Here is a 24,945-nt window from a genome sequence, read left to right as displayed (position 1 = left end):
TGCCTAGACATTTTAAGTATTCAATAAGCGGCATTGTTCTTTTGTTTATAATACTTTTACCCTTAAGTACAGCTGTGCTATCTAGAACTGAAGTAAATAAAGCACCAGCCAGCGCCTGACACAGGCATGGAGAAGCAACAATTTTACTACTTTCATCTATTTGGATCAACACTCACTGTCCTGTACACACCCTTCTGAGGAAAAACAGCATGCGTGTAGCTTGTGCTCTGCTAACTCCATTTCAACAGGAGTGGTGACAGTGTAGGGGCAGGGATATTTAATTAACCACTTTCTTTTAAAACTCACCTATAACACTAGCTGAAGATAGAGAAGAGGAAAGAAGGAAAGAAGAAACAGGAGAAAAAGGAAAGCCTAGGAGGGTGATATGTGTAAGAATGAAAGAAGCCAAGTTTTCTATTCATGAACTTTCTCTAAAACCCCATACTTCTCAAACTGCTGCCTAAATTCCCATCCCACACACATTCATCCTTAAATATAGCAGCAAACACAGTCTACAGCATGGAAACAAGGAAAAGAGGTCAAGTCACCAACAACACAATCTTCTAATTAAAAAAAAAAAAGGAAAATAAACTATTAACAGCTTGTTCCTCTCTCCAATTTTCCAGCCCTTTTCCCTGTGAGTCTACTCTAAGTAGGTGCCCACTGCCTTCAAAAACTCACTTGCTTACAAGGCCACCCATTTTAAAAGAAAAACAAAGATAACACTTAGAGGTTACTTCTCTGCCTTCCCTCTAAATGCCTAAAGAATGTCCACAGGATTCACAGGCAGCTCCTAAGATCACTGGCTAGCTGCAGTCCTGTCAGAGGGAGGCCCTGCAAGCTCAACTGGGAGAGACCTGCCTCAAAGTCTTTCCTGCAGATGCACCTTTAAGCTCCCTTGCTTGATATTGAGGGCTGAACTGGATAGCCCTCAAGTTTTTCTGTGAGCGAAACCTCATTGAGGACACCCTTATTATAGTCTTGGTACCCCACAAGGCCCACCCCCAAAGCCTCAAAACAGAATTCCAGCTGAGTCCTCTCCCCATGAAGGCACAGCCACCTCCTATGGCAGAAGGACTTCACCCTGCCTCATTTCACTATGAGTCCTAGGAGTTACTTAATTTTTGGAAAACAATATGCTTTGCAAACCACTCATGACTATGATTCCAGTCATTAAGGATTTCCCACCCATGTTCAGTTTTAGATTATAGAACTGAGGTATAAACCAATAAATCTTGGGGCTGGTGATAATGGTCCAGAATAGAACAATCTGCATTCAGAAAGCATGCCAAGAAAAAAGACTTGAGCAATAATCACAAGACATGTCCCAAACGACAAGCCACATGATAGCAGAACCAAACAGAAGAACACTATAGTCCAGTTCTATAATCTCCCTCATCCTTCACAATAAGCAAACCACCTCATTTTATCTCCAGCTGCTCCAGAATCTTCCCAAAGTAAGTACTTACATACAATATGTATCTGTTGATAATGACCAACATTTTATAAATAATCTTGGTAAAAAGTCTGTATCCCATAATTTTTAAAAAATCACTGTGAAGAGTCTAATATTCCCCTAATGTCCACTTATTCTACTTTTATTAATGCAGTTTACTTTAGTATAATTCTCCCCACAAGGTTACAAAAAGTGATTTAAGTAAGTAATCAAAGTGCATAATCTCTATAGTCTATTCTATATCAAATAATTTTTTCCCCTGGTGACTGCAATTAGATACAACTCATTGGACTGTTTCACATCTTTCAAATATGAATCTACATACAGGCTTTCTATGCCTTTGTCTAACCTTAAAACAAAATGCAATTTGTTTTAAAGTAGGTGATTAGCATCAATCTCCAAAGGCCTGCCCACCTCTACCTGAAATGAATGGTCTTAAAATAAACTATCTCTGACCTTAGTGACATTTTGCCCTGAGCCCACTTATGCACACAGACAAGAGATTTGCAGTGGACTATATACCTTTCACCTCAATCAAACCTCCAGGTGATAAACACAACAAATTACAAAAACACAAACCTATCTAGAGGATTTGAAACCACAGACAACATTCTGCTCTCCCTCTACTCTGGTAGAAAAAATATAGATAATGCCTCTAAGCAATTAATTTCATTCAAGCTACTTAATGCATTTTCTTCTAACTTACTACTTCGGAGGGCAGGAAAATAGCAGTAACAATACTGCACTATTGAGCTATGCCAACTTTACAATTATTTTTAACATCAACATGAGAAATTGTACCAAATACTTAAGCACATTCAAAAATTATGGCATGTGCTTTGGGCACAGTGAGTAGTAACAGGAACACAGGCCCAACAGGCACTTGAGGAAAGGAGCACTTTGAGATCCACAAACAACTGGGGATCCGTTGTCTGCATGACACGCAGGATTGTGTGGGGTCTCAGTTCCATAAAATACAGAAGTAACTCCACTGTCACCTTGTAGGATTGCCTTGGTGTAAATAATATGTAAAGCACCCAAATGCCTAGGTGGAATGCAACATTCATATTTCCTTTTCCCTTGTTCCTAGGAAATCAGAGGAAATGCCAACAAGGTTATGAATCAGATTATAAATGGAAGAAAACCTGGGGCTGGGGGAAAACCACACCCTTTGACACTTGCAGACATAAAGGAAATATATGAGGTAGTGGCTCATGGTTACTGCACGCCCTTGGGCTCTCAGAAGAAGACGGTGGTGACAGACTGGGCACAAGTTTCCCATAGAATGTAAGGGGGCAGACTTCATCCCTTTTCACAGATGAAGAAACCAGCTGCAGAAAGACAACTTCACATCTGATAAATGATTCAGTCACCAAGAGAATTCAGGTTTAATCAATTATCACACTCAGAGTATAACCAGAGACCTACCAATTTGTTAGAGTTTCTTTTTATACAGCCCATTATCAAATCTTATCTCTGAGGCAAATCTATGACTCAGAATGCAATTGAAATGACCCAATTTACAGATAAGAGTCTGAGTTCAATGAGGATAAACAACTTCTCTCTGAGATAGCGCTAAGCAGCAGGCAGGGTGGGCCTTGAATGTAGTCTCTTAATCCTAAATCCTGGTTTTTTTTCCCATGCTACTGTAACAGGGTGGTCCCCAGGAAAGGGGGAGGTTCCCTGCCCCACCCAAGGGAGGGTGGAGCTGAGCAGGAAGAGGCGAAGCTGCAGAAGAGAAGGAGGAAGGAGCAGGATGGAGCCAGAAGGAGACCTGGAGGAGGCGCATGGAGCCTAGAGACACATAAAGAAACTGTGCTTGTCTTTTGGTCGTGGACTGGGTGACACAGATGTGGGTGAGACCCGTGGGGAGGTGACAATGGCAGCTTTTATCTTGATGTTGATTTTGCTCTTTTCCTTCCGGGCTTGTCCGGTTGTTTGTGACCCTTTTCTGTGGGTCCCCACTGGAAGATGCTTTAGACTTGTAGCAGGCTTTGGGGCCTTGTTCTGGGCCGATCCCATATGGATGGAGTTTTACCCACGAGGGGACGGGTAACTTTGGGTGCTTCATTTAGAAACTAGACTCTTTGCCTTACCTGTATTGTTTCCTAGTTTTATTAAAGTTCCTTCCCATTAAAGTCTCCTATGTTTTGTGTTGATGCGGCGGATGGCAGAACCCATTTAGAATAGGCAGGTTTGTGGGGTTTGGGCTGCCCCTTTCCCTGTCCTATAACACTACCAGTAATTCCCCAACTGTGTTCTACAAAACAGAGACATCTGAGGGCACAGGCTGCATGTCCTGGCAGACACCTGAGTGGAGCCCAATCCTCTACCCATTGTATAATGTGGTGCCACATACCAAGGGGTGAGGTCTATTTAACACCTTTGATTCTAGGCTGGCCTTGTAACTGACTTGGGCCAGAAGAATAAGGTAGATGTGACCATGTGCCCTTACTACATGTGACTCAAGAGATTTGGCATATCTCCAAACTCTCTTTAGAACTCCCTATTTAAATGGTGAAAGACCACATGGAAAAGATCAGTACTGTCCCAAGAACATCCTAATTCAGCATACAGCCAGAAGAGCCCCAAAACTGACTGTCCAATCAGATCAGCAGAGTGGAGATACACACATAAAGCTCACACACCAAGCTCAACTTGGATAGTTAGATCATCCTCAACTTCGATAGGTAGATCATCCAAAGAAGAAAAACAGCAAATGGTGACCATTATAAACCACCAAGTTTGGGTGTGGTTTATTACAGGACAATAGCTAACCTTCCGTCTTGTTTCCCAATTTGGAGAGTGTAGGGTAAGGAAAAATGTCAGGCTTTTCTGCCCTCCCGCCATCAGGATAGATGATGGATCCTTGCGGTCCTGAATGCATGCCTGATGGCGGGCACCTGGAGTAGGGTGTGGGCATAGGTAGATGGGATTCACCTGGGCTGAGACTGGGTTTTTAAGGGCGGCGTCACGGGGATGCCAGCAGAAGCCGAAGAGAAGCCGAGAGAGAAGCAAAGAAGCAGAAGCAGAGATCACCGGAGAGCCCAGATAGAGTGAGGATTTGCTGGGGGCTGGGAGGACTGCCAGCCTCCCGGCCCCCCAGCACCCTGCCTGCCATGTGCCTGGCAAATCTAAATAAAAGACCTGCAAAAACCACTGAGGACTCTGACTCCTCCTTTACCCGGTCTGCTGGACATTAGAAACCCTGCACTGTGGCCTGTCTTGGCCTTACAATTGGCGTTAATTGGCAAGATGATCCATGTAAATGGGTATGGAGCCCTCCGAAGACCTGGAGAGACCAAGGAGTTGTAACAGACTGTGTTTGCCCGTGACAACGCTGGAGGCGCCATGGCGGCACAGAAGGTGGACACGGTCCGGGAGCTATAGGACGAGACCTCAGCTGGAGGAGGAGATGCTTGACAGGACCAGCCAATGACCCCTGAGGCAGCAAGAATCGTCGGGGAGGAAAGGACCACGATTTGGAGCTCGCCAATGCTGATAGCAGGGAGAGGCCTAATGGATTTGGACTGATGGACTGATGAACTTGGACTGACAATCCTGCCAGAAGGTGGAGGAACTTTGGCAAGTTAAGATTTTGGGACCCTGGGGGAGGATGCTATTGTTTGTACACCCCAGGAGATGGGAATCTGGGGGTGGCCAGCGGGCCTTGATGGCCAAAAGCAGCCTGTGTATGCCCAGAAGCTAGGCGGAGGAGAAAAGCCAACTGAGAAGGCAAAAGCTGGTGCTGATGCTGAGTTTGCGAAGCCCTGAGCAGCTGTTAAACACTAAGTAAGCTGAGGAAGTCCAGTGAGTCTTGTAAAATCACCTGTGGGTGATGCCCTGCTTGTTCTCTAGTGAAGGTAAGGAGCTGAGGAACCCGTCCTTGGGGGATGGGTGGGGAACGTGGCTTGGGGTGGAGCCCAACTGAATGTAGAGTTTGGATCCCCGACCTATGTGCTTGTGCAGTGGGTTGGCCTGAGTGCAGGGGTCTGCGTGTTGCATTGGTGGCTATGAAGTCCAAATGTTGGAGCGACTGCAGACAGAAACCCTGGGGGTTGACGATTACCCCCAACAGAATAGAATCGCCAATCCCAGAGCTAGTGCATCCTGGGGGTGGATGCTGTGTGTGGCTTGTAGCTGAGACTACAGCCAGAAAAGGCCAGGAAGCCCGACGGCTCCTGGTGTGTTACAGTAGATGCCGTGAGTGGTTCTCCTCCCTCTATGAGCAGTGCCTTCGGCAGCAGATTTGGTGGTTCATCAGCTGGTACCAATAATTGTCTTTTGCCACTAGGTTGGTGCCCTGCCTGGACTTATTTGTGTTCTGTTGTATTTTGTTGTTATATTGTGATGTATTTGCTTTTGTGGGCCATGGCTGCATTGTTTGTTTGATAAGAAAATTGTCTATATGAAGACTATATGGCAGAAAACCCTGAGGCGGTGGACTGTAGGGTAAGGAAAAATGTCAGGCTTTTCTGCCCTCCTGCCATCAGGATAGATGATGGATCCTTGCGGTCCTGAATGCATGCCTGATGGCGGGCACCTGGAATAGGGTGTGGGCATAGGTAGATGGGATTCACCTGGGCTGAGACTGGGTTTTCAAGGGTGGTGTCACAGGGATGCCAGGAGCAGCAGCAGAAGCCGAAGAGAAGCCAAGAGAGAAGCAAAGAAGCAGAAGCAGAAGCAGAGATCACCGGAGAGCCCAGATAAAGTGAGGATTTGCTGGGGGCTGGGAGGACTGCCAGCCTCCCGGACCCCCAGCACCCTGCCTGCCATGTGCCTGGCAAATCTAAATAAAAGACCTGCAAAAGCCACTGAGGACTCTGACTCCTCCTTTACCCTGTCTGCTGGATATTAGAAAACCTGCACTGTGGCCTGTCCTGCCCCTACAGAGTCTTTCTTTTAATCTGGCCACATAAATTTTGTTTAACCAGAAGATATTTATGTTTTTCTACCTATATAAAATTGTGCTCAAACAAAACATTTTCATTTTTTTTAATTTTTATATTCCCCATACAATTGCACCCCCCTTATTCTGACCCCAATCTCTCCTTTCCCCGCCCCCCCCATAGTGTGTCTCTGGTTCATAGTTGTTTGTTGATTTTGATTTTTTCTTTCTTATAGTTATTCATTTTCCTGGTCCCTTATTTACGTTTTCTAGATTCCTGCTATGAATGAGACCATCCGGTATTTTTCTTTTTCTTTCTGGCTTATTTCACTGAGCATGATCCCTTCCAGCTCCATCCATGTTGCTGCAAATTGCATGTGTTTATCTTTTTGATTGCTGAGTAATATTCCATTGTGTGTATATACTCAACCAAAACATTTTAATGCTATAAAGAAACAAGGTGGAAAACTACTGAACTAGGCAGTAAACTCCATACTGTCTTCCCATTCATGTGTTCATCATTTCAGCAGGTCATGAATGTGCTTCAAAGAGTCACTAAGAAATTAAAGAAATACACACCAAAAAAACGTTATATTGGGAACACTAGAGCCAATGTTAAGATTCAGGATTCATTCATTTTCAGCCACCACTGCCCTGTTCCAAAAAGGCTTAATATATTTATAATGCCATATAAAATACCGAAAACTAAATTAGAATGAGATGAGAAAAGTGAGAGAAGAGACTAAGAATCAGGCCAAGAGAAGGCACCAAAAGTGATGTTCTATCTAACAGATCTTCAGTAGAGTCATTGTGTTCCTTTTTTGCCTAGTCAGCATTTGCTTGCTTCAGCTGTTAACAGCCCATTTCCCGCTCTTATTCCATGTGCCTGGTCCAGGGGTGGGTCAGATTAAAGTGGAAACAGCTGATGTGAAATGACTCCACCACCCCAACAGCAGGAAAGGCAAGTACCACTGGGAGAGAGCATCCCTCTTCCTGCTGGGCTTGGAGCTGGAAAATTTAGCCTACAGCCCCTTGGAAAAATTGCATAGAGAGGAATGATGTTTAGAAAAGAAGACTCAGGTCTCCAGGGACTACTACATTGAACCCCTGGAACCACCTGTGCCCACCCACAGTCTTCTCTGTTAAGAGAAGAGCAAACAAACCCCCTGTCAGAAGAAGGCCGCTTTGACTTAAGTTTTCTGTTCGAGAACTTCTAACCACAATGAAACATGTTTGAATCTGGTTTGCTAGAAAAACTTGATGGATGATACAATTCACTGTGTCCACAAGAAGACATTAACTTCGCAGGAGATCACACCTTCCTGGAACTAAGACCAAGACAGAAATTTCCCCGGAAGGTCATTATAAAGATTCTATATGATTTAATAAAACACCATCCAACATCTTTCTAACAGACATAACACTCCACTTGAAATGTTTTTGCTTACAGAACACCTCAAAGCCTGTGGATGGCATCCAATAAAAAAATCCTTTAGTAAAAAGCAGCCCTGCATCTGTGTGTATGAGGAGGGGATATAGTATACAGTATATGTATCCCTTGCTCAGATCACCTGCTTTGTCAGGAATGGAGACAGCTGTACCTCCCAAAGCTTCCACAGATTTCCCTCAGCCAAGCTTTTATTAGCTACTGGGCAGCAATAAGTTTTGAGAAATACCCTCTCAGACAGTAGCTAACTCATCATTAGCGCTCAATTTATGGTTATCACTCAATTCTAAGCCCCTGAAATAAGGCTTATCTGTACTGCCAGTATTTAAGTAGAAAATCACAGCCTAACCAGTCTCGTTTGTGCAGACTTTGGTGGCTCTGTGAATGACAATTACATTCTGCAGTACAGAGAAAAGCCTGAGCTTCCTCTCTCAGCAGAGTTAGCCTATGGCAATGTGTGAATATCTGAAATCTTTCTGACATCCCTTCAGCATCCACTTCCTTTTGGTAAGCAACTTCATGCTGTATCAGACACTCTTTCAGATTAAACCCAATGTTCTAGACATTTCTCCCTTCCTCTTTCATCAAAAATGACCCATTGAGGCAGCATTCCCACGGCCCACCTGTGCCTATGCAGTTGCCTCTTTTCACCAACTCTCTCCCTCTGCAGGGCAGCAGCTTCCTTCCTGTTGTCAAGGCCGCCTGCCTGCAACCATGCAGGCCTCTCTTAGTAAACCTGTCCCTTCTGGGGAAGCTCTTCCTGCCCGCTTGTGTCTATGCAAGTCTTTTACTGTTTTATCCCTTCCCTAATAAACCTGCTCTTTATATACATATATACATATATATATGTATATACATATATACATATATATATATATATATATATATATATATATCACTGAGTCAACTCCCAGTCTCCTACACCACACTATCTGACAAGTTAATTTGAACTAAGATACAAGTAGATGACAATCCTCATACTTGTTTAAATGATTGGAGAGACCTTATAGATCCTTGAATGAAATGTCTTCATTTTACAAGTGAGAAATTTGACACCTAAGTTATCAACTGATCGAGGTGACAGCTAGTTGAGGATGTCATATTTAAGGTGATTTAATGAGCCACCTTTCCCAGAAATGACATTTCAACAAGCACCTTTCTCCCTTGGTCAAAATGATGACCTACTGGAAATTTCACGTGCACTAACAGACTGATGTGTCCATTTTGAGGTATGTGTATTTTTTAGGAACTATTACAAAGCGCCAAGTCAGGCCATGCTCATCAGGCCCCTAAGATCAATAATTCTATAGTGTCAATCTGTTTCAATGATCATGAGATAAAGGAATAAGTATTGGAATATAATCTTTCCAGTTTTATCTTGTCTTGTGTTATTCTCTGAATGAGTCATATCAAAACATGGCTCTTACTACAAATTTCCCTGCCAATCTATAGTCATCTGTGTTCTGATTGCTCTGAAATGTCTTTATTCTTTCACTATGATATCCAAAACCTTCCAGACTGATATCACATTTACTAGAGGTCACCAAGTGGAAGATGGGTATCAGGTAGAAAAGTTTCTATAAAATACATTGTTGTACAATTCATTTTCTCTTCTGACACCAGAAAGCCTCTGCTCCATAAAAGAAAAACTCTCTGATCAATTACAATTTGGTATGTAAAAATGCATACCAAATACACTGATCCTTAGATGCTTTCTTAACACTAGTCAGGAGACATGTGATCAGTTCTGCAAAAAATAGGGTCTCTGGGTCATGGCTAACTTCCTACCTGCAGTCTTTCATGTTAATGAGTATCAAGATCATCTGAGGTGTTTCTCTACCTGTTTCCGTGGCTCCACTCCATAGGTCCTAACTCAGTGTGTCTGTAGTGCCAGGAATCTGCATTTTTTAAAAAAGCCTCAGGTGACTCTAATGCAGGTGTCCAACACTGCTTCCCATGACAATGACAAATGTTGGCATTTCTTGGTGACAATTCAGATGTGATAATCACGCTATTTTCAGCTTTTGTTCTTTTAAAATCTAAGACTGCCCATATATTTATAACTTACATGTGTGTATAACCTCTGCATACATATCATTTTTATAGCCTCCAGGAACCACAATTGTCAAAGGCTTGCCTTGGGAGATCTATTAGTTTTAACCATGTGAAATCACCAATATTCAACCCTTACCTGATTATAAAATCAACAAATTAATTTGGTTAAAACAACAAAGGACACAAACAGTAGCATGATCCTCTCTTTTCCTCACAACTGAACAAACACAGCCTTGTCACCTCCTGAGGCCTTCCTAATACCACGGAGTTGGTCCTCTTTGTTTAGTCTTCAAAAAATTCTGCAAGGTATTTTTCCAGAATACAAAACTGAGGTTCAGAAAAATTAAGTAACAGGCCCAAACTTCATGGTGTATTTATGGTAGAATCAAAAAGACCAGATCTCCCCAGGAGGAGGCTTGGTCCTTCTTTCCATACCCCAAGGTTCCCAAAGCAAAGATACTGCCTAACACCCGTCACTTGTCCCCGCCCCTCCGTGACTGGACAGGGCCCTACTCTAAACCCTCCAAGGTCAGTCAGGAACACAGGGTTCTTGATGTGCTTCTCCAGTGACTCCTTACCCACAACACAGTGCAAGAAAGAACAGGAGGGGATCTCCTAAAATTCACAGAAGTGTAATGAAAATGGTCACTGACAGAGATAATAGGCAAAAAGCCCCATGACAAAAATACATGCTATAATGTCAATGGGTAACTGTGGTGATTTCAACACCACATTCAGAAATCTAGATGTCAAAAACCAGCGGAGTAAAGAACATAGTTTATGAGACTGCTGTCAAGGCAACATCTCTCACTAAGTTTCATCAGTTGATAGTATAACATACTGCACGAAAAAGGAATGAGAGCATGCCTGCCATACTAAAGATGAACTTAATGCGATGAAGTCTGAGCTCTGTGTAGGTATATTTAATATAATTTTATATCAAAAATAAAAGCAGCAGAGATTATAGGTATATTATTTCCTGCTATGGAACTTCTTTCTGGTGATAGCATGTTTTTTTGTTTTTGTTTTTTAATATACCAGTGACTAAAGTCAAAACTTCCTAAAGCAGAGTCCTGCCATGTGCATGCTCGTTTTCATTTGTTCATGATGAGTATTATATCAAAATTTTACTTTATAGAATCAGTGATGTATAAATTTGTATTATAAGTGAGAAAATCATAGGCTTACTATTAAAGTAACAAAAGGCAACAATTTTTTCCTCTGAATATAATAACTATTTCTATGCACCTATGAATTGTTGAGTACCTGGCACAAAACCCATAGCCTGGGCCATTTGTTTAAAGTATTTCCAAATGTTTAAATAAGTCAAACCTGTGACAAAGTGACAAAAAAAAAGCAGTAAACCTAAGTAATTTGAGGTTTTTCTTCCCCAAGGAAACTTTATTTAATCATTCATTCATTCAACAAACATTTATTAATATACTGTTCAGTAATCTCATTTTATATATTATCATATTTATTTTTAAAGGAATGTTTTAGACCACCTCAGAATTTTATATCAAAAGAAAAATGACAATGAGTCCATTTCAAGTATATGACTATGAGATAATATAAAGTGTCTTAAACTACTTCAACTGAGAGGAGGTATCAAGTAGGGTCTATAAAAAATAGACTGGAAGAAGGGTGTGGTCCACTTTCCTTTCCCCACTGTGAGAGGCCACCTGCGAACCTATTCTGATTCCACAGCTAGCAGGAGGGGAGAAATAATGGGTCCTCTGACTTCCACAGTAACCCAGACTAAAACATATCATTTCCATCAGTGCAATAAATCTGCTTTCTACATACTGAAGAGGAGAGATTAAAATGAATATTCACCCATCTGAAAACAAAATGATGCTCTATAAGCTTTTACGCTTTGCAGCCCATAAAAAGCTAATGCTTTGCTTCTGCTTAGGCTGTTGTATTCTTTTAATAAATCATTCTGTTAACCAGTGGTCTTTCCTGCAAAGGAAGTTCTAAAAAATGTATCAATTTTGGCAACTCTACCCTCATTCTTTGCCCCCTGCATTTGCTGCCATCATGGCCCTCTCCCTGCCAGGCCATCCCCCTCCCCTGTGAACCCCAGTTCTATGGTAAGTGACACAACCTCTATCAGATTCCAACTCAGGACCCAACACTGTGCTTCTTATAAAAAGTTCTTAATGACTCATTAGTCTTTGAGTAGTAGCAGAAAAACTGACTGAATCAATGTTGCCATGCAAATTTTAATGACTTCCTGAATTACATACCTAAAAAAGACAAAGATGTAATGTAACCTCCTGCAGATATAGGTGCAGCACACAAGCCATGGATGTTACACATTTACATGCCAGCATTTCACTCCACTGCCTTTCCTGGTCCACTACTAAAAGGCCTGGTAGAGAGTCCCCAAAGGTCAGTATGAACTCTTACTTAGTTGGCAGTTATAGACTATTTCTAGTTCCCTGGCTATATATAGAATAGCAGCAACATATGATAAAATCAGGGGAAAAAAAAAAAAAAGAAAAAGGAAGAAAAAAAGAAAAAGATTATCTCTGAGGAATCTAAAGTTGTCTTGGGGTGAGTGCTGAACCACAACTATAACTGGTGGAAGTAAAACTTCCACTAAAGATTTAATTTTACAATGAAGATTTAGAGACACATATACTAGCAGATGACAGGCACTAAATAGTGTGCCATCCTTTAGCAGTAAGTGAATGAATCCAGGAAGTCTTTGTGGGTAAGATCAGGCCTCTGCTGGCTCAGGAAGGTGGGTTTAGGGATGCAGCTACACCTAGTGCTCAGATGGGGATCACAGCAGGATGAGCAGATGCAGGAAGCTGGCCTGCCTGGTGAAAGCACTCCACTGCTGTGCCTCTGAAAGCAGGGCCAGAATATCTTCAAGATAAATCTGTTAAATAACTTCACAAGCACTTTTATTTACACAGAGTTTGAAGTGACAAGGATGCTATGATTGTCATTTGTGGCTAACAAAAAAATGAGGCTCTATTTTAGGATGCACATTGTCAGTATTTTAAAGAGACATATAATGAAAAAGTGTATTCTCGTTTTGGAGGTCAAGTGTATCTCCAAATGGTTTATATTTCTACATTAAAATTCCAAATTTTATGTTTATTGATTTCGAATTTTCTCCTAAAAAAAGCCATTATTTCCATTTCAGTGGATTTTGAAACTTTTAATAGATGCACAACTTTCAAAGTTTGGTAACTATATTTTCTTATCTTTGCCCATTACCATCCTAATGCTCCTGGCTCATGGTCATACAGGGGCCTTACAAACAGTAAGTTCTCAATAAATATTTACTAGAATTAAAGATATTATTCTGATAGGCACATTGGGCTATGCATTTATTACAACAAGTGAACAAATATCTTCTATATACAATATCAACCCAGAGAAATTTCCAATGGCTAATCGTTAGTGTAAAATTTAATTAAAACTTTACATTGTGCTAAGAAAAACTTTTTTCATTTAAGTTTTGCAACTGGCTAGATCCAATATCTTCCCTAGATTAAAAAAAAAAAAGTATTTGAAATGTCATGCTGGTGATTTCACCTAACAGTCTAAGAGTCACAGCACAATCACAACAGCTGCTCTTAATTTTGATGGTGTTCAATCAGGAGGCTAATAAGTACATGAATGTAAATTATATTTTTACCCCTAATTCCCTTTCAGGTCTTGCAATCCCAGGTCTTCTTCAGTGCTATTCTTTATCAGGAAGGTTGAAAATGCAGGAGGATGATGCCAGTTCTTTTGGAACATTCCTGCTCACACCTTTATGGGGCATCAGAATCCTGAGGAGGGCTTGTTTCAACATAGACTGCACCCCTCCACGGATGCCAAGTTTCTGATGCAGTAGGTCAGGGCAGGGCTGAGAGTCTTCATGCTGAGCAAGTTCCAAATGATGTAGATGCTGCCAGTCACAGGACAACACTTGGAAAACTGTTCTGTTAGAAAAATGTTTTTTAAAAATGTGGCAACAAAAATAAGATAACATGGGGATACAGGGATACAGCAGGATCCTCCAAAGACTCCTGACATCAAAATCATCATGGCTCAGCCCTAGAAATCAGCACTGGCAGGGCCCACTCAGGTAGCCCAGAGCACGCTACGTTTTGAGAAGAACAGGTTAAAAGTCGGTTCATCAACAACACTGGCTCAGTAACCCTAGTCCTCCCAAGGCCATCGAAAGCCACTGGGGTGCAGGATGTCAGTGTGATCTACCTGCATACTGTCGTTCTTTCTGATTACCCTCACATAACTTTCCCTAAGTTCCACCCTCTTACAAAGAGTGTAAGGGCACAACCCTCCCCTGCTAGAATCTCCAGAACTTATATTGTTTATGCTGTTTGAGCGCACAAACCCTTTCCTTCTCAGTTTTCTTCTTTTATTTTTCTCTCACACACTCCTATCCCTTAATTATGACCTGGTCTTGCCAGTAACCCCACCAATGGTGAGGGGGGAGCTGAGTATAGATTACCAAGGTTGATGACTAAATCTTCCCTGCTCCCCACCCAACACCAGCCCTACTTATTTTTCTCTGTTGAGGTTTTCTGAACGATAGTGTAAACTCAGGCTTTCTGATGACTAAACCAAAAACCACTGCAGTATTTTCGGATTCTAAGAAGCTGCATTCTCTTATGATGGGAGATTTATACTATTTTGTACCTTTTTTTTAAATTTTTCATGAGTTTAAAAGATAATTAAACTTTCTCCCACTATAAAATAGCCTTACTGATATGCTGTATTCATAAAGACAATAAGCACACTAAAATATAAAACTGTGGGAAAGTTGATCAAAGAGATCTGGAAATAAATTAAATAGCATAGCAGACACCACCCTTAAGAAAAATGTTATATTGTGGAAGCTGTATACAACTACTTCTTATAATGCCTCACCCCCATACTAAAAACTATGTCTTCGGGTATTTAGATTACACAGACCCATTTTTAAAAGCTTAATAAAATCTAAAACAAAAAGTGAAAGAAAAGAATTCCTAAGCCAAAACATAGTTCCTTTACTAAAGTACCTTAATTCCTCTACCAAAGACAGTCAATTCCTAGAATGTCCAATTATTTTAAATAAAGAAAATAATCTTTATAGAATTGTCACAGAAATACATAAACCTTAAAAGTAACTAAAGAATCACCTAGATTATTTATACCATCTGAAGACATAATTCAGATTATTTGTTCATTAAGAAAAATGCATTTAGAACTACTCAAGCGACACAACTGTCTGCATATCACTGTATACAAGTAAATTCTGTACTGAAAACCTGTAAAATAATCCTTTGAACACATGAGATGCTAAAACCTATAATTTCTCATATCAGAACAAGTTATTTATTATGCTTAAGCAATGTTTCTTTACATACACACAACACTAAAAAATGTTATAAAAATCTCCTGGCATATTTCTTTCATATTCGCTGATTTAAATTTGAAGTATTTTCATCAAACCAATTATTAATCTAATTAAAGCACCTAAGCAATGTAAAATGTCATCACTACCTTAATCTAAAAAAGAAAGAACAATCAAACTGCTAAACCTATTCCACTCTTAGAAAAGGGTACTTTAACGTTTTATGTTGTGAAATAATTTTAAATTTACAGGAAAGCTGCAAAAATAATTTACAAAGATTTTAAGTACATACTTCACCCTCCTCCCCAAAGGTTCATATCTTACATGACCATAGTAAAATTACCAAAATTGAGAAATTAAACGTTGGTACAGTAAGACTGACTAAACTACAGACTATTTCAGCTATTTTAGATCTCATCTATTTTCCACAAATGGCCTAAAAAGGGTATTTTTTAAATTCTCCATAAGCATTCAAAATTCATAGTTATACGGAGGTTTATTCCAGTCCAAATACTAGAGTAGAAACAAAGGGCCAAATTTGTTTGTATTTCTATTTCTGTAAAACAAAGGTTGTTTAACAGAACTTAACACAACAGTCCCATTATAACGTAAAATTAAAGACTTCCTTGTAAAATACATATTACAACTTTGGCTTTTAAGAAACTGAGTGAAAGAGGAATGACTTGCCTGCTATTTGGCTTCTCACTACTGAAAAGAAAATTTCAAGCAAATGTAAAGTGATTTCACTTACTTCCTCATATCTTTCTTGTGCACGGTTATACAGAAGTTACTCTGAATGGCTATTAAAAGCCTAGAAGTCAGAAGTGAACCTCCAACATGCTATCAAACTAATTTATAGTAACAGTTTTTAAAATGTTATGCTTACAATAAATAAAGGCCTCATGGACCCAAAACCTACTTTTTCCTTTTTCCTTCGAGAAATTTAGCATGCTGTTTCAGATGCCTGATATCCTAATTGCCTGTGACTGCCTCTAAAAATGATTGCTTAATAATCATATTAATTCCAAACCCATTCCAAAAGAGGACTTAAGAATGAGCGGGAGGCAGAGGGGAATAGCAAAGTGCCATATATATAAATCCTACTTGTACAGAAAAACCTCCCCTGACTACATAATACCTCACGATGTAGTCTATAGGGTGACCCAAAGAGAACCCATGAGGAAAATGTTAATTTCAAATGAAAGGAAAATACAAGTCAAATCCAACAATGACTCCCTTCCTGCTGTTTGTATCAGTCAATTCAAGAACAATTTAAATGTTTGCAAATGACCAGGATTCACATTAGCAAAGTCTTCAACAAGTGAGTGCCTGTTAGGTCTAAGGTTCCAAATACTGACTTTGCCCTCCAGGAGCTTACAGTCTAGCTCCTCGGTTTCTAAAATTGAGTTCCATATCAGATAAATAGCAGTCAATTACTACAATTTCCAGAAGAATCATAAAAAGTGCCCATGTCACTCGTTAACACCAGGGTTATCTTTCCCAACATAGAAAAAAAAACGCTGACTTTTCCAAAGTATTAAATGCCTCACACCTGTAATACCTAAAATGTAAATAGAAAAAAACAATAATACACTGTAATGTATCTGATTCTTGCACACACAAAATTTGCCAACTTCAATTTTTTTTAATTGCAACATTTCCAGGCACTCTCTTGGATGCTGTCCATCATTTCCCTTTACCCACTAACATTCTAGGGTACCTGGCTTTCCCAATTAAATACACACACAGTCTAATTAACAGTATGATAACAAACAAGTAAAAAAATACATTTACTATGAAACAAAAATTTTAGTAATTTTTAATTAGTAAATTATTAATAAAAGTTACTTTAGGTTTAACTGGTAATTTAAATCTGCCTTAATAAGGATACACATCAGTGCTACATAGGCTGAAATTCTTTTTAAGTATGAGAGGCCATAGTTTAAACTACATAAATATTTCTTACCATCCCCTCCTGCACAATAAGTAAAAAATCCATCCAAACACTATTTAACACAGCTTAACTTAAATCCCAGTCAGGGAGCTATGGGTCTTACTCAAGAGAAAACTATCACCAAGGCCCTCACTTGGTTTCTGATATTACTGAGTTACAAACTTATAAAATCAGCCTCTCTGCTCCATAATTCACTGATAAGAAAGAACACAGGCCAAAATCTGCATTAATTTTATATTAGATAGCAGTGTATCAATTTAAGTTCTCTGGAGCAAGCAAAATTACAAAAACGGTTAAGGAAGTATTAATTTTAAAAGGGGGTATTTCTCTATTGAACTTGACTGTTTGGGTTTCACAGCACACAGCAATCAGCCAACTACAAAGCTCAACTTCAATTCTGCAGCCAACTGTGGTCAAGGGTCCAGCAGCTCAGCACAGAGACACAACCCTCTGTGCCTGTGTGTATCTTGGACTCCAAGAAGTAAAAAAAAAAAAAGAAAAAAAAAAAAAAAAAAGGGGGGGGTGGTTTCCACAGGACAGACAGAAACATCTCCAACGTTTAAACTACGGATTTTACTTTCAGTAAAAGACGCCATCAAATTAAAAAATAAATAAATAAATAAAAACCAAGTCCAATATACTCATTCCTTCCGAATAAACATAAAATCTATTTCGTAACTCAAATGTAAGACTAAATAGTGGGCTTTTTATTAAAAGCAAAACAAGAAGCCCGATGCCACCACTGTACACGGACCCTCATCAAACTAATGAAATGTGCAAGCATTTGTCATCCATCCACGTGTGTCCTCCAGGTACCTATGGCAATTTGGAGGGAACCCATGCAAATGCCCTTCGGGGCTCCGCACCACACCTGACCCCTGCCTCCGGGCCACAGGTGCTCTCCACTAGGGTCACCTCCGGACTCCGAACGCCCCCACGCGCGCAAGTTGACACACACACTTGCAAGCTCTGCCACTGCCTTTCCTTCCCACTTGGGACCCCCGGGCAGGGGGCAGGGTTAACCAGTTGCCATGGGCCGCGGAGCTGCGCCTCGAGGGTAACAAAGTGGGGACTCAGGGGTGCAGGGGGTGCAGGGTTATGGCGGTCAGGGCCCTGGCTGCTCCTTGGACACGGGTTCCTCCCTCTGGAACCGATAAGGAACCCCCTCTCCAGGCTGTCCAGAGCTGCCGCCGGTCACCCCCACAGAAGCGAGGCCACCGGCCGCGACCTTCGGGGGCAGCTGCAGGGCAGGGCGCCGAGCGAGCGCAGCCGGCGCTGGAGCAGGGTCCCCGCAATCGCCCGCGGCGCCGCGGGACACCGGCCACCTGACCCCGCCGCTCCGGGTCTGCAGGACGGAGCAGCGCCCACGCCCGGCGGCCCGGCGGCTGCAGCTCCGAACTTCAGGCAAAGTTTTCAAAGCTGTTCCTCCTGGAGCCGGCCCGGGACTGCGGGTGGCGGCCATCCGGCGGGAGCAGGAGCCCAGGCCGCGCAGCGAAGCGCGCCGAGATGGGGGCCGAGGTGCCGGGCTCGAGCTCCGGACTTGGCCGCCTCGCCCGCCGGAGTCCTCGGAGCCCGCTCTCCCCGCCGCCGCCGCCCAGCGCCGGCCACCCCCGCGGTCCCGGCGCCCGGCCCGCCGCGCCCCCGCTCCGACCCGCCGCCTGCCGCGGCCGTCGACCCCGGGAGCAGCCGGCGCCCCGACCCCGCGGCGCCCCGCGCGCGCCCCGGGGGCGGCAGAAACGGCCCCGCTTACCTGAGAACGTCTCCCCGGCCGCAGTTAGCAAAAGTCCGGCCAAAGTCGCCAGGCCGGTCCCAAGAGTCCTCATGCTGCCGAGCGCGCGCGGGCCGCTCGGGGCGGCGGAGGGGAGCGCCGGGCGGGGGGCCACCGCGGGCTCGGCGCCAGGCAGCGCGAAGAGCCGGGTGAACAGCCGCGACGGAACCAGCGTCCAAAAGTGCCAACAGTTGCAGAAGTCCGAACTCCGGGGGCTCCCGCGGCGAGGGGTGGCGGGTCCCCGTCGGGCTCCCCGCCGCTGGCCCCGCTCGGCGTCTGGCGCTGCTGCGAGAGGGAGCGCGGGGCGCGCCGGCCGAGCCCAAATCCACCCAGGCTCGGGCGGCGGCACCGCAGTCGCTCTTCTGCCCCTACTCGGGACTTGGCCGCCGGCGCCGGCCCTGGCCGCGGCCGCCCGCGCCCGCCCTCCGCCCCTCCGCTGGCAGCCCGAGCCCAGCCCCCGAGCGGCGGCGCGCCGATGGCCGAGCCCGCGCCGCCTCTGCGCGGGGCTCTTGCTCCCCGACTGACTGGCGGTGCCCCGCCGGCCGGCTGCAGGGAGCGCCCACGTCACGGCCGCCCGGCGCCCCGCGGCCCGCTAGAGGGCGTGAGCGGCCGCCCCGCTGGCCGCGCCGGGCGCCCGGGCTCCGCGGGGAGAGAGCTCGGCGAGGGGGCGGCCGCCGCTGCCCACACCGCCGCCGGCGGCCCCGCTCGCGCGCAGGGGCGCGGAGGGGCGGGCTCCCCTCTCCCGCCGGGCCCCCGCTGCCTCGCCCGCTGCAGAACGCGCTTCCGGCGGGGGTGACCGTGCACGGGGCTGCGCCTCAGCCAGAAGTTTGTCCCGGGTCCGGGCCGCTAGGAGTTGGCGAGAGCGGCGGCCCCCGGGCGCGGCCGGCCAGCGCCATCCCCACACGGCGGAGTCGCGAGCGGGCCGGCGGCGCCCCGCAGTCTCAGGGCTCGCGCCGCCCGAGGCTCCCGGAAAGGCGGCCCGGCGGGCTCCGAAGGGCAGCGCCGAGCGAAGTTAGCCGGCGCCCGGGGAAGAGGCGGGAGCCGCCCGCGCGCAGCTGGCCGGTGCACCCGGAGGCCAGATGCGCTCCAGCCGCCGGAGCCCAGCGCCGGCTTCACAGGACGCCCGGCCCCTCGTGGTGCCGCCGCTCACACGGGTGGGCCCGCAGCGAGGTGCGGGCAGTGCTTGGAAGGTGGTGGTCACCCCGAAATGAGGGTTTGGCAGTAACCTGTGATTTCTGTACCTGGTGCAAAGTGTGGGGAAACCCGGGAGGAAGAAGGAAGGAGTCAAATGTCTCGGAATATTAAACTGACCACTTTGCCTCTTGGATGGCGATTTTTTTTTTTTTTTTTTTTTTTTTTGGTTAAAAAACAAAGTGCTTCTTTCTTCTTCCTTGGAATAAGTGCTTGAAGCCAGGTGGGCGGGCACATGGCCTAGCTAACTGGGCACAATGGAAGCCTGGAAAGAGGTTAGCACTGGGCAATAACACAGTCAAGGCAAAATCTGTGATGCAGATGTGCCCTGAGCTTTCCTGCACTGCTTCTATATAGTGCTTATAAAGGCCTAAAAATTATCAATACATCCTTGCCATGTCAACACTGGCTCCAGTGGACCCCAGAACAGGTAGATAAGGATATGTTGCTATAACTGGCAACCTCCTCCCAGGGTGAATTTGGGCACTAGAGGACTTGGTTATCCCAACTGAGTTCCTCTTTCTTCAGGAATTCTAGATCCTTATCACAAGTGCTCTTTAAAAGGCTCTGTATTAATCATTTACTTCTTAATATGACTTACATCATCCTCTTCTTCTCCCAAAAATGTAGCCTTATCTTTAATTGCAAAATGAATATTTGAATTATAAGAGTAGAAGGGTGTTTCCTACTTGGAAAAGATCAACAAGTGAGGATGATCCAATCCGCAATCAAGGCTTTCATTTTGTTGTGATCTTGCACTGTGATGGAGCTCAAATTTGCTTTTTTTTTTTTTTTTTTTCTTTTTGAAAGGTAATATACTTTCCAATGGAGTTTTCATGCTAGTAGGTACATAGAGGTAAAAGTCAATTCGGTCATTTCCTTCTTTCAATTGTGTGAAAAAGTTAATTTTAGGGTGGGATTTCATTTGCAAAGTATGTTAATTCCTTAAGCAATTATTTTTCTTAATTCTTTTTTTTTTAAGATTTATTTATACAAAAACCTGGGTACAGGCCAGATGTGTGGGAGGGCAAGAGGATTCACCAGAGACAGAGTGGGGAACAGAACAGGCAGACTGACCAAATACACTGCTGAGGGAAGCAGCGGGCGAGACAAGAGAGTTCTGCCGTGCCATGTGGGACACTCGCCAGCCAGCCAGGATCGAACCAGCACTGCAAAGGCTGTGGACAGCTTCACAGTGTGACATTCAACTGTCTGGGCCCCCAGGGGAGGCCCCTTAAGCAATTATCTATTAAGGTCATCCTATATGCCAGGCACTATGGTATGTGCTGGGGGGTGTCTTACACTACTCACACTCTCCCCCCCCCCCAGAAACAGATGTAGAAGAAGGGTTAAATACAACTGATTTTTATTAGAGAAGTAACCCCAGAAAGCAGCACAAAAGAAATGGGAAAATAAAAAAAAGGGATAAGAAAAAAAAAGTCAGTCAGAAGGGTACCACTGTGGGCAGTGGGAATCAATCCCCTGAGAATTACAGGGAGAAAGTATAGAATAGCCTTAGAGCTGGAACACCCAGGAGCAAGGAACGGTATAAGGCAGCTTAAGGGTGCCATGGGGATATTATCTCTGTTGTCTAACCGTTGTGATGTTAAGCTGACTCTACCCTTATAAATTGGCAAACCACATTTCAAATAGTGATGGGGCTTTTGCCAGCAATCCATCATTTGAAATTCATGTTTATTTATTCCATCTTACAGGTAGCTGGCCAAAGCAGCATTGAGCCTAAAAGGAAGGCCTTTACTGAAAATGAATGGATTGAACTTCCTCTAAAGAAGGGAAGCTCTAAGAATCCTCCCAGGAGAATGCTTGTTTTGACTTTTTATTCAACAGTAGGGATTTTTGTTTTATTCCAACCGCGTAATGCTTCTGGTCTCTGGGGAGACTAGTGACATTTGCAGGTTGTTTGGTCAAAATTAGGGCTGCTGTCTGGCCAGACCCTAACATTGGTGGGTTTGGGGGCCAAAGAACAAATGGATACTCAGCATATGACTAAGTATTTCAAAGTTATCAATCAATCAAGCTAGCATACTCTTATGTAAGAAGTTATATTATATGTTATATCTTCCTACTGTGGCAACAACAGGAATAGTTTTTATAAGGCATCAATGCGAATAGTTTTTTATAAGACAGAGGCCTACAAAATATAAGACTGAATATATCATTATGCATATCTAGTCTTCCTATTGATAGTCTGTGTGGATCAATTATTTTAAGAAGACATACATAATTTATATATTATTATGTATTTGTTCCATAAAATTGATTTATCTCTTTATTTTAGTAATCACTGATAGGCTGTTAGGCTCAAGATTGACACATAATTTGTGTACTAGTGATATGAATTATCTGAAGCTATGCTGTTTATTCTGGAGTACCTCCCTACACTTCTGTCAGTTTTGTTTCTCAGTGGCATTAACTATATTGCAAGGGTGCAATGGTGGCTGGAGGACAGCACAGATATAGAACATTTCCATCATTGCTGAAAGTTCTGTGGAACAACCCTGATAAAGGATTATTTTTTTAGACCAGAAAATTCAAGTTATTTTCCTATAGTTCTTAAAATCTACTTTCTTGTAAGTGATTCAAAATTATTAGAATTAAAATGCTGATAACAAATTATGATTATGTATACCAATAGTTAAATAAAAAGTATTCATGAAAGCTTAAAATTTTATTTTCATAATTTGAAAATTCGATTATATCTTATTGTTTTTAGTAAAGTAGACACCTATTAGCAAGTCTAGTTTCAATGTCTACTACTTGCCAATGTAAAGTCCATATTCACATATCACATGTATTGTTATAGACCAGAATCGGGTCATTTCATTAGTCACTCAAAAACCAAAGACTGAACTGGGAAGAATTTCCACAATGAAAATTTTATTCCAGGTGGCAACCATGGGGAATACCTCTGAGTTTGCAGCTAAAAAGTCGCCTGAGACCCACTATTTGAAAGGGCATATAAAGAGGCAGGGAAGGGGCTTCTCCTGCAGGCCAAGTGAAGTGCCAGCTATCTAGCAAACAGATCACTGTGGGTGTTTTCATTCTGGAACACTTCTTTTTTCTTAAACTGGATCTTTCATGAGTCCTAGATGGTGTCTGTGAGGCTCAGATGTTCCTAATTACCTCAAAAATTGGAACTTGCCCAGAATTGTTAGTTTAAGTTGTGTGTCTCCCACCCAAACTGTTATGCCTTATACCCTTTATCTAAAATCACAGTCTAACTAATGACCTTGCAGAAAAGGGCAGTTCTTCAAAGGCACAGTACATGGGGAGGGGGCGAGGTCAGCAACCCATTTTTGATGGTTACTGTTATAACTGCATCTCTCCCATTTTCACCTGATATTATTTAATTTTGCAAAATATTCCTCAACAACTGTGTTTACCTATGTGCTGGTACTATACTAGTGTGTTACTTTCAGAAAAACTGTGGATTAAAACACAAAGGAGAATCAAGAAAATTGACACTATTGCGAGACACTACTCATTATAAGACTGTGATATTCTTGCTATTGGAGAGGAAGGATTTGATTTCTAACTAATTTGACTTTCTTTTTTTTTAGCAGAGCCCCTCTGCATTACATCATCAGTACATCCAGGAGTGTCCATCTACTATGTCAGCAGCAGCGCACCCCAAAACCTGAAGAGTATTATTCTAAGGACATAAGTCAAAAGCTGTAGGGAAGTATTTCTTTTTTTTTAAAGATTAATTTATTTATGCATACAAGAACTGGAGTACAGGCCAGAGGTGTGGGGTGGGGAGGTAAGAGGATTCACCATAGACAAAGTGGGGGACAGAGCAGGCAGAGTGGCTGAGGGGAGCAGCAGGCGAGACAGGTGAGGTCTGCTGTGCCATGTGGGTAGCTCCCTGGCCAGCCTGGATGGAACTTGTGCTTCAGAGGCTGTGGATAGTTTCACAGTACAGTGCTTAACCCATTGCACCACCAGGGAGGCCTTACAGGGAAGCATTTCCGCGGGGCCTCGTTTTGAGGTGGGTGTTGAAGGTTGTGTTTCATATGCCTTTAGCACTGAGCACCAGACTGCTAGTGACCAAGGTGAGTGATCATGTGTCCCTCAAAGAATGCATTGATTTGGTTTGTGGTAAGCATTACTTCCTACGGGCAGTTGGCAGTTCTGCGCACAGACCCGGCTAGGTGGGCTCTATCCGGGACCCTGAAGGATATAGGCCCAGGGTATATGTCACCTTTCAGGGTCCAGGGTAGGAGCCTACCTAGCCGGGTCTATGGGAAGAACTGCTGACTGTCCATAGGCAGTGATGGTGTCTGCAATAAATCTGTGAAATCTATCCAAACCCCATTAAACTAATTAAAATAAAAAAAAGAAAATTAAAAAAAAGAAAACCTACCCAACTATAGCCTATCCCTACCTACTAGATTTTATATTCAAATGTCATATTGTATCTAGAGGTTAATCACTTGCAAAAAGTTCCTAATCCATCCAAAATGCATAGGCAAAACGATCTTTTAAATACTACCCAGGGTCACTGACTCAGGGCTATTGTGTCTGAGCTAGCAGGAAAGGAAGAGATGGTCACTGTTTTCTTCTCTAGGCCCTGCTCCCATGCTTATTTCCCGTTCTTAGAGGCTCCTTGATATCAAAACAGTATATTTTAAGATAATAAATGGAAAGTATAAATAATCACCCTATGTATGTTTCCACAAAGTTATATTCTCTTTCATTTATCAAAGATAGCATGCCAAGGGACAAAAGCAACAGGAAAGAAGGAGAGAGGAAGGGTTGGGGGGAGAGAGGGAGGGAGGAAAAAGAGAAGGGAGGGAGGGA

The 24,945-nt window shown here is 43.3% G+C and overlaps 1 protein-coding gene across 4 annotated transcripts in view; it reads right to left on the bottom strand.

Annotated features, from left to right (window-relative positions):
• The window catches only part of PTPRM (protein tyrosine phosphatase receptor type M), a 796,148-nt gene extending 776,689 nt beyond the window's left edge, over window positions 1-19,459 (bottom strand). For 2 of the 4 annotated variants that reach the window (XM_054694203.1, XM_037508822.2), the window contains exon 1: window positions 18,916-19,056. In XM_054694203.1, coding sequence (XP_054550178.1) covers window positions 18,916-18,988 — 73 coding nt within the window. In that variant the 5' untranslated portion in view covers window positions 18,989-19,056. Of the gene's footprint in view, window positions 1-18,915 lie in introns of all 4 variants that reach the window. The other 2 variants (XM_054694205.1, XM_054694204.1) reach the window with 2 other exon arrangements.
• Between the last annotated feature and the right edge of the window lie 5,486 nt (window positions 19,460-24,945).

The sequence above is a fragment of the Talpa occidentalis genome, unplaced genomic scaffold, assembly GCF_014898055.3.
Source record: "Talpa occidentalis isolate TD23 unplaced genomic scaffold, MPIMG_talOcc4v2.1 talOcc4.13, whole genome shotgun sequence".
NCBI lineage: Eukaryota > Metazoa > Chordata > Mammalia > Eulipotyphla > Talpidae > Talpa > Talpa occidentalis.
Note: the sequence above shows the minus strand (reverse complement) of the source record. Positions and strands in the feature narration are given on the sequence as shown.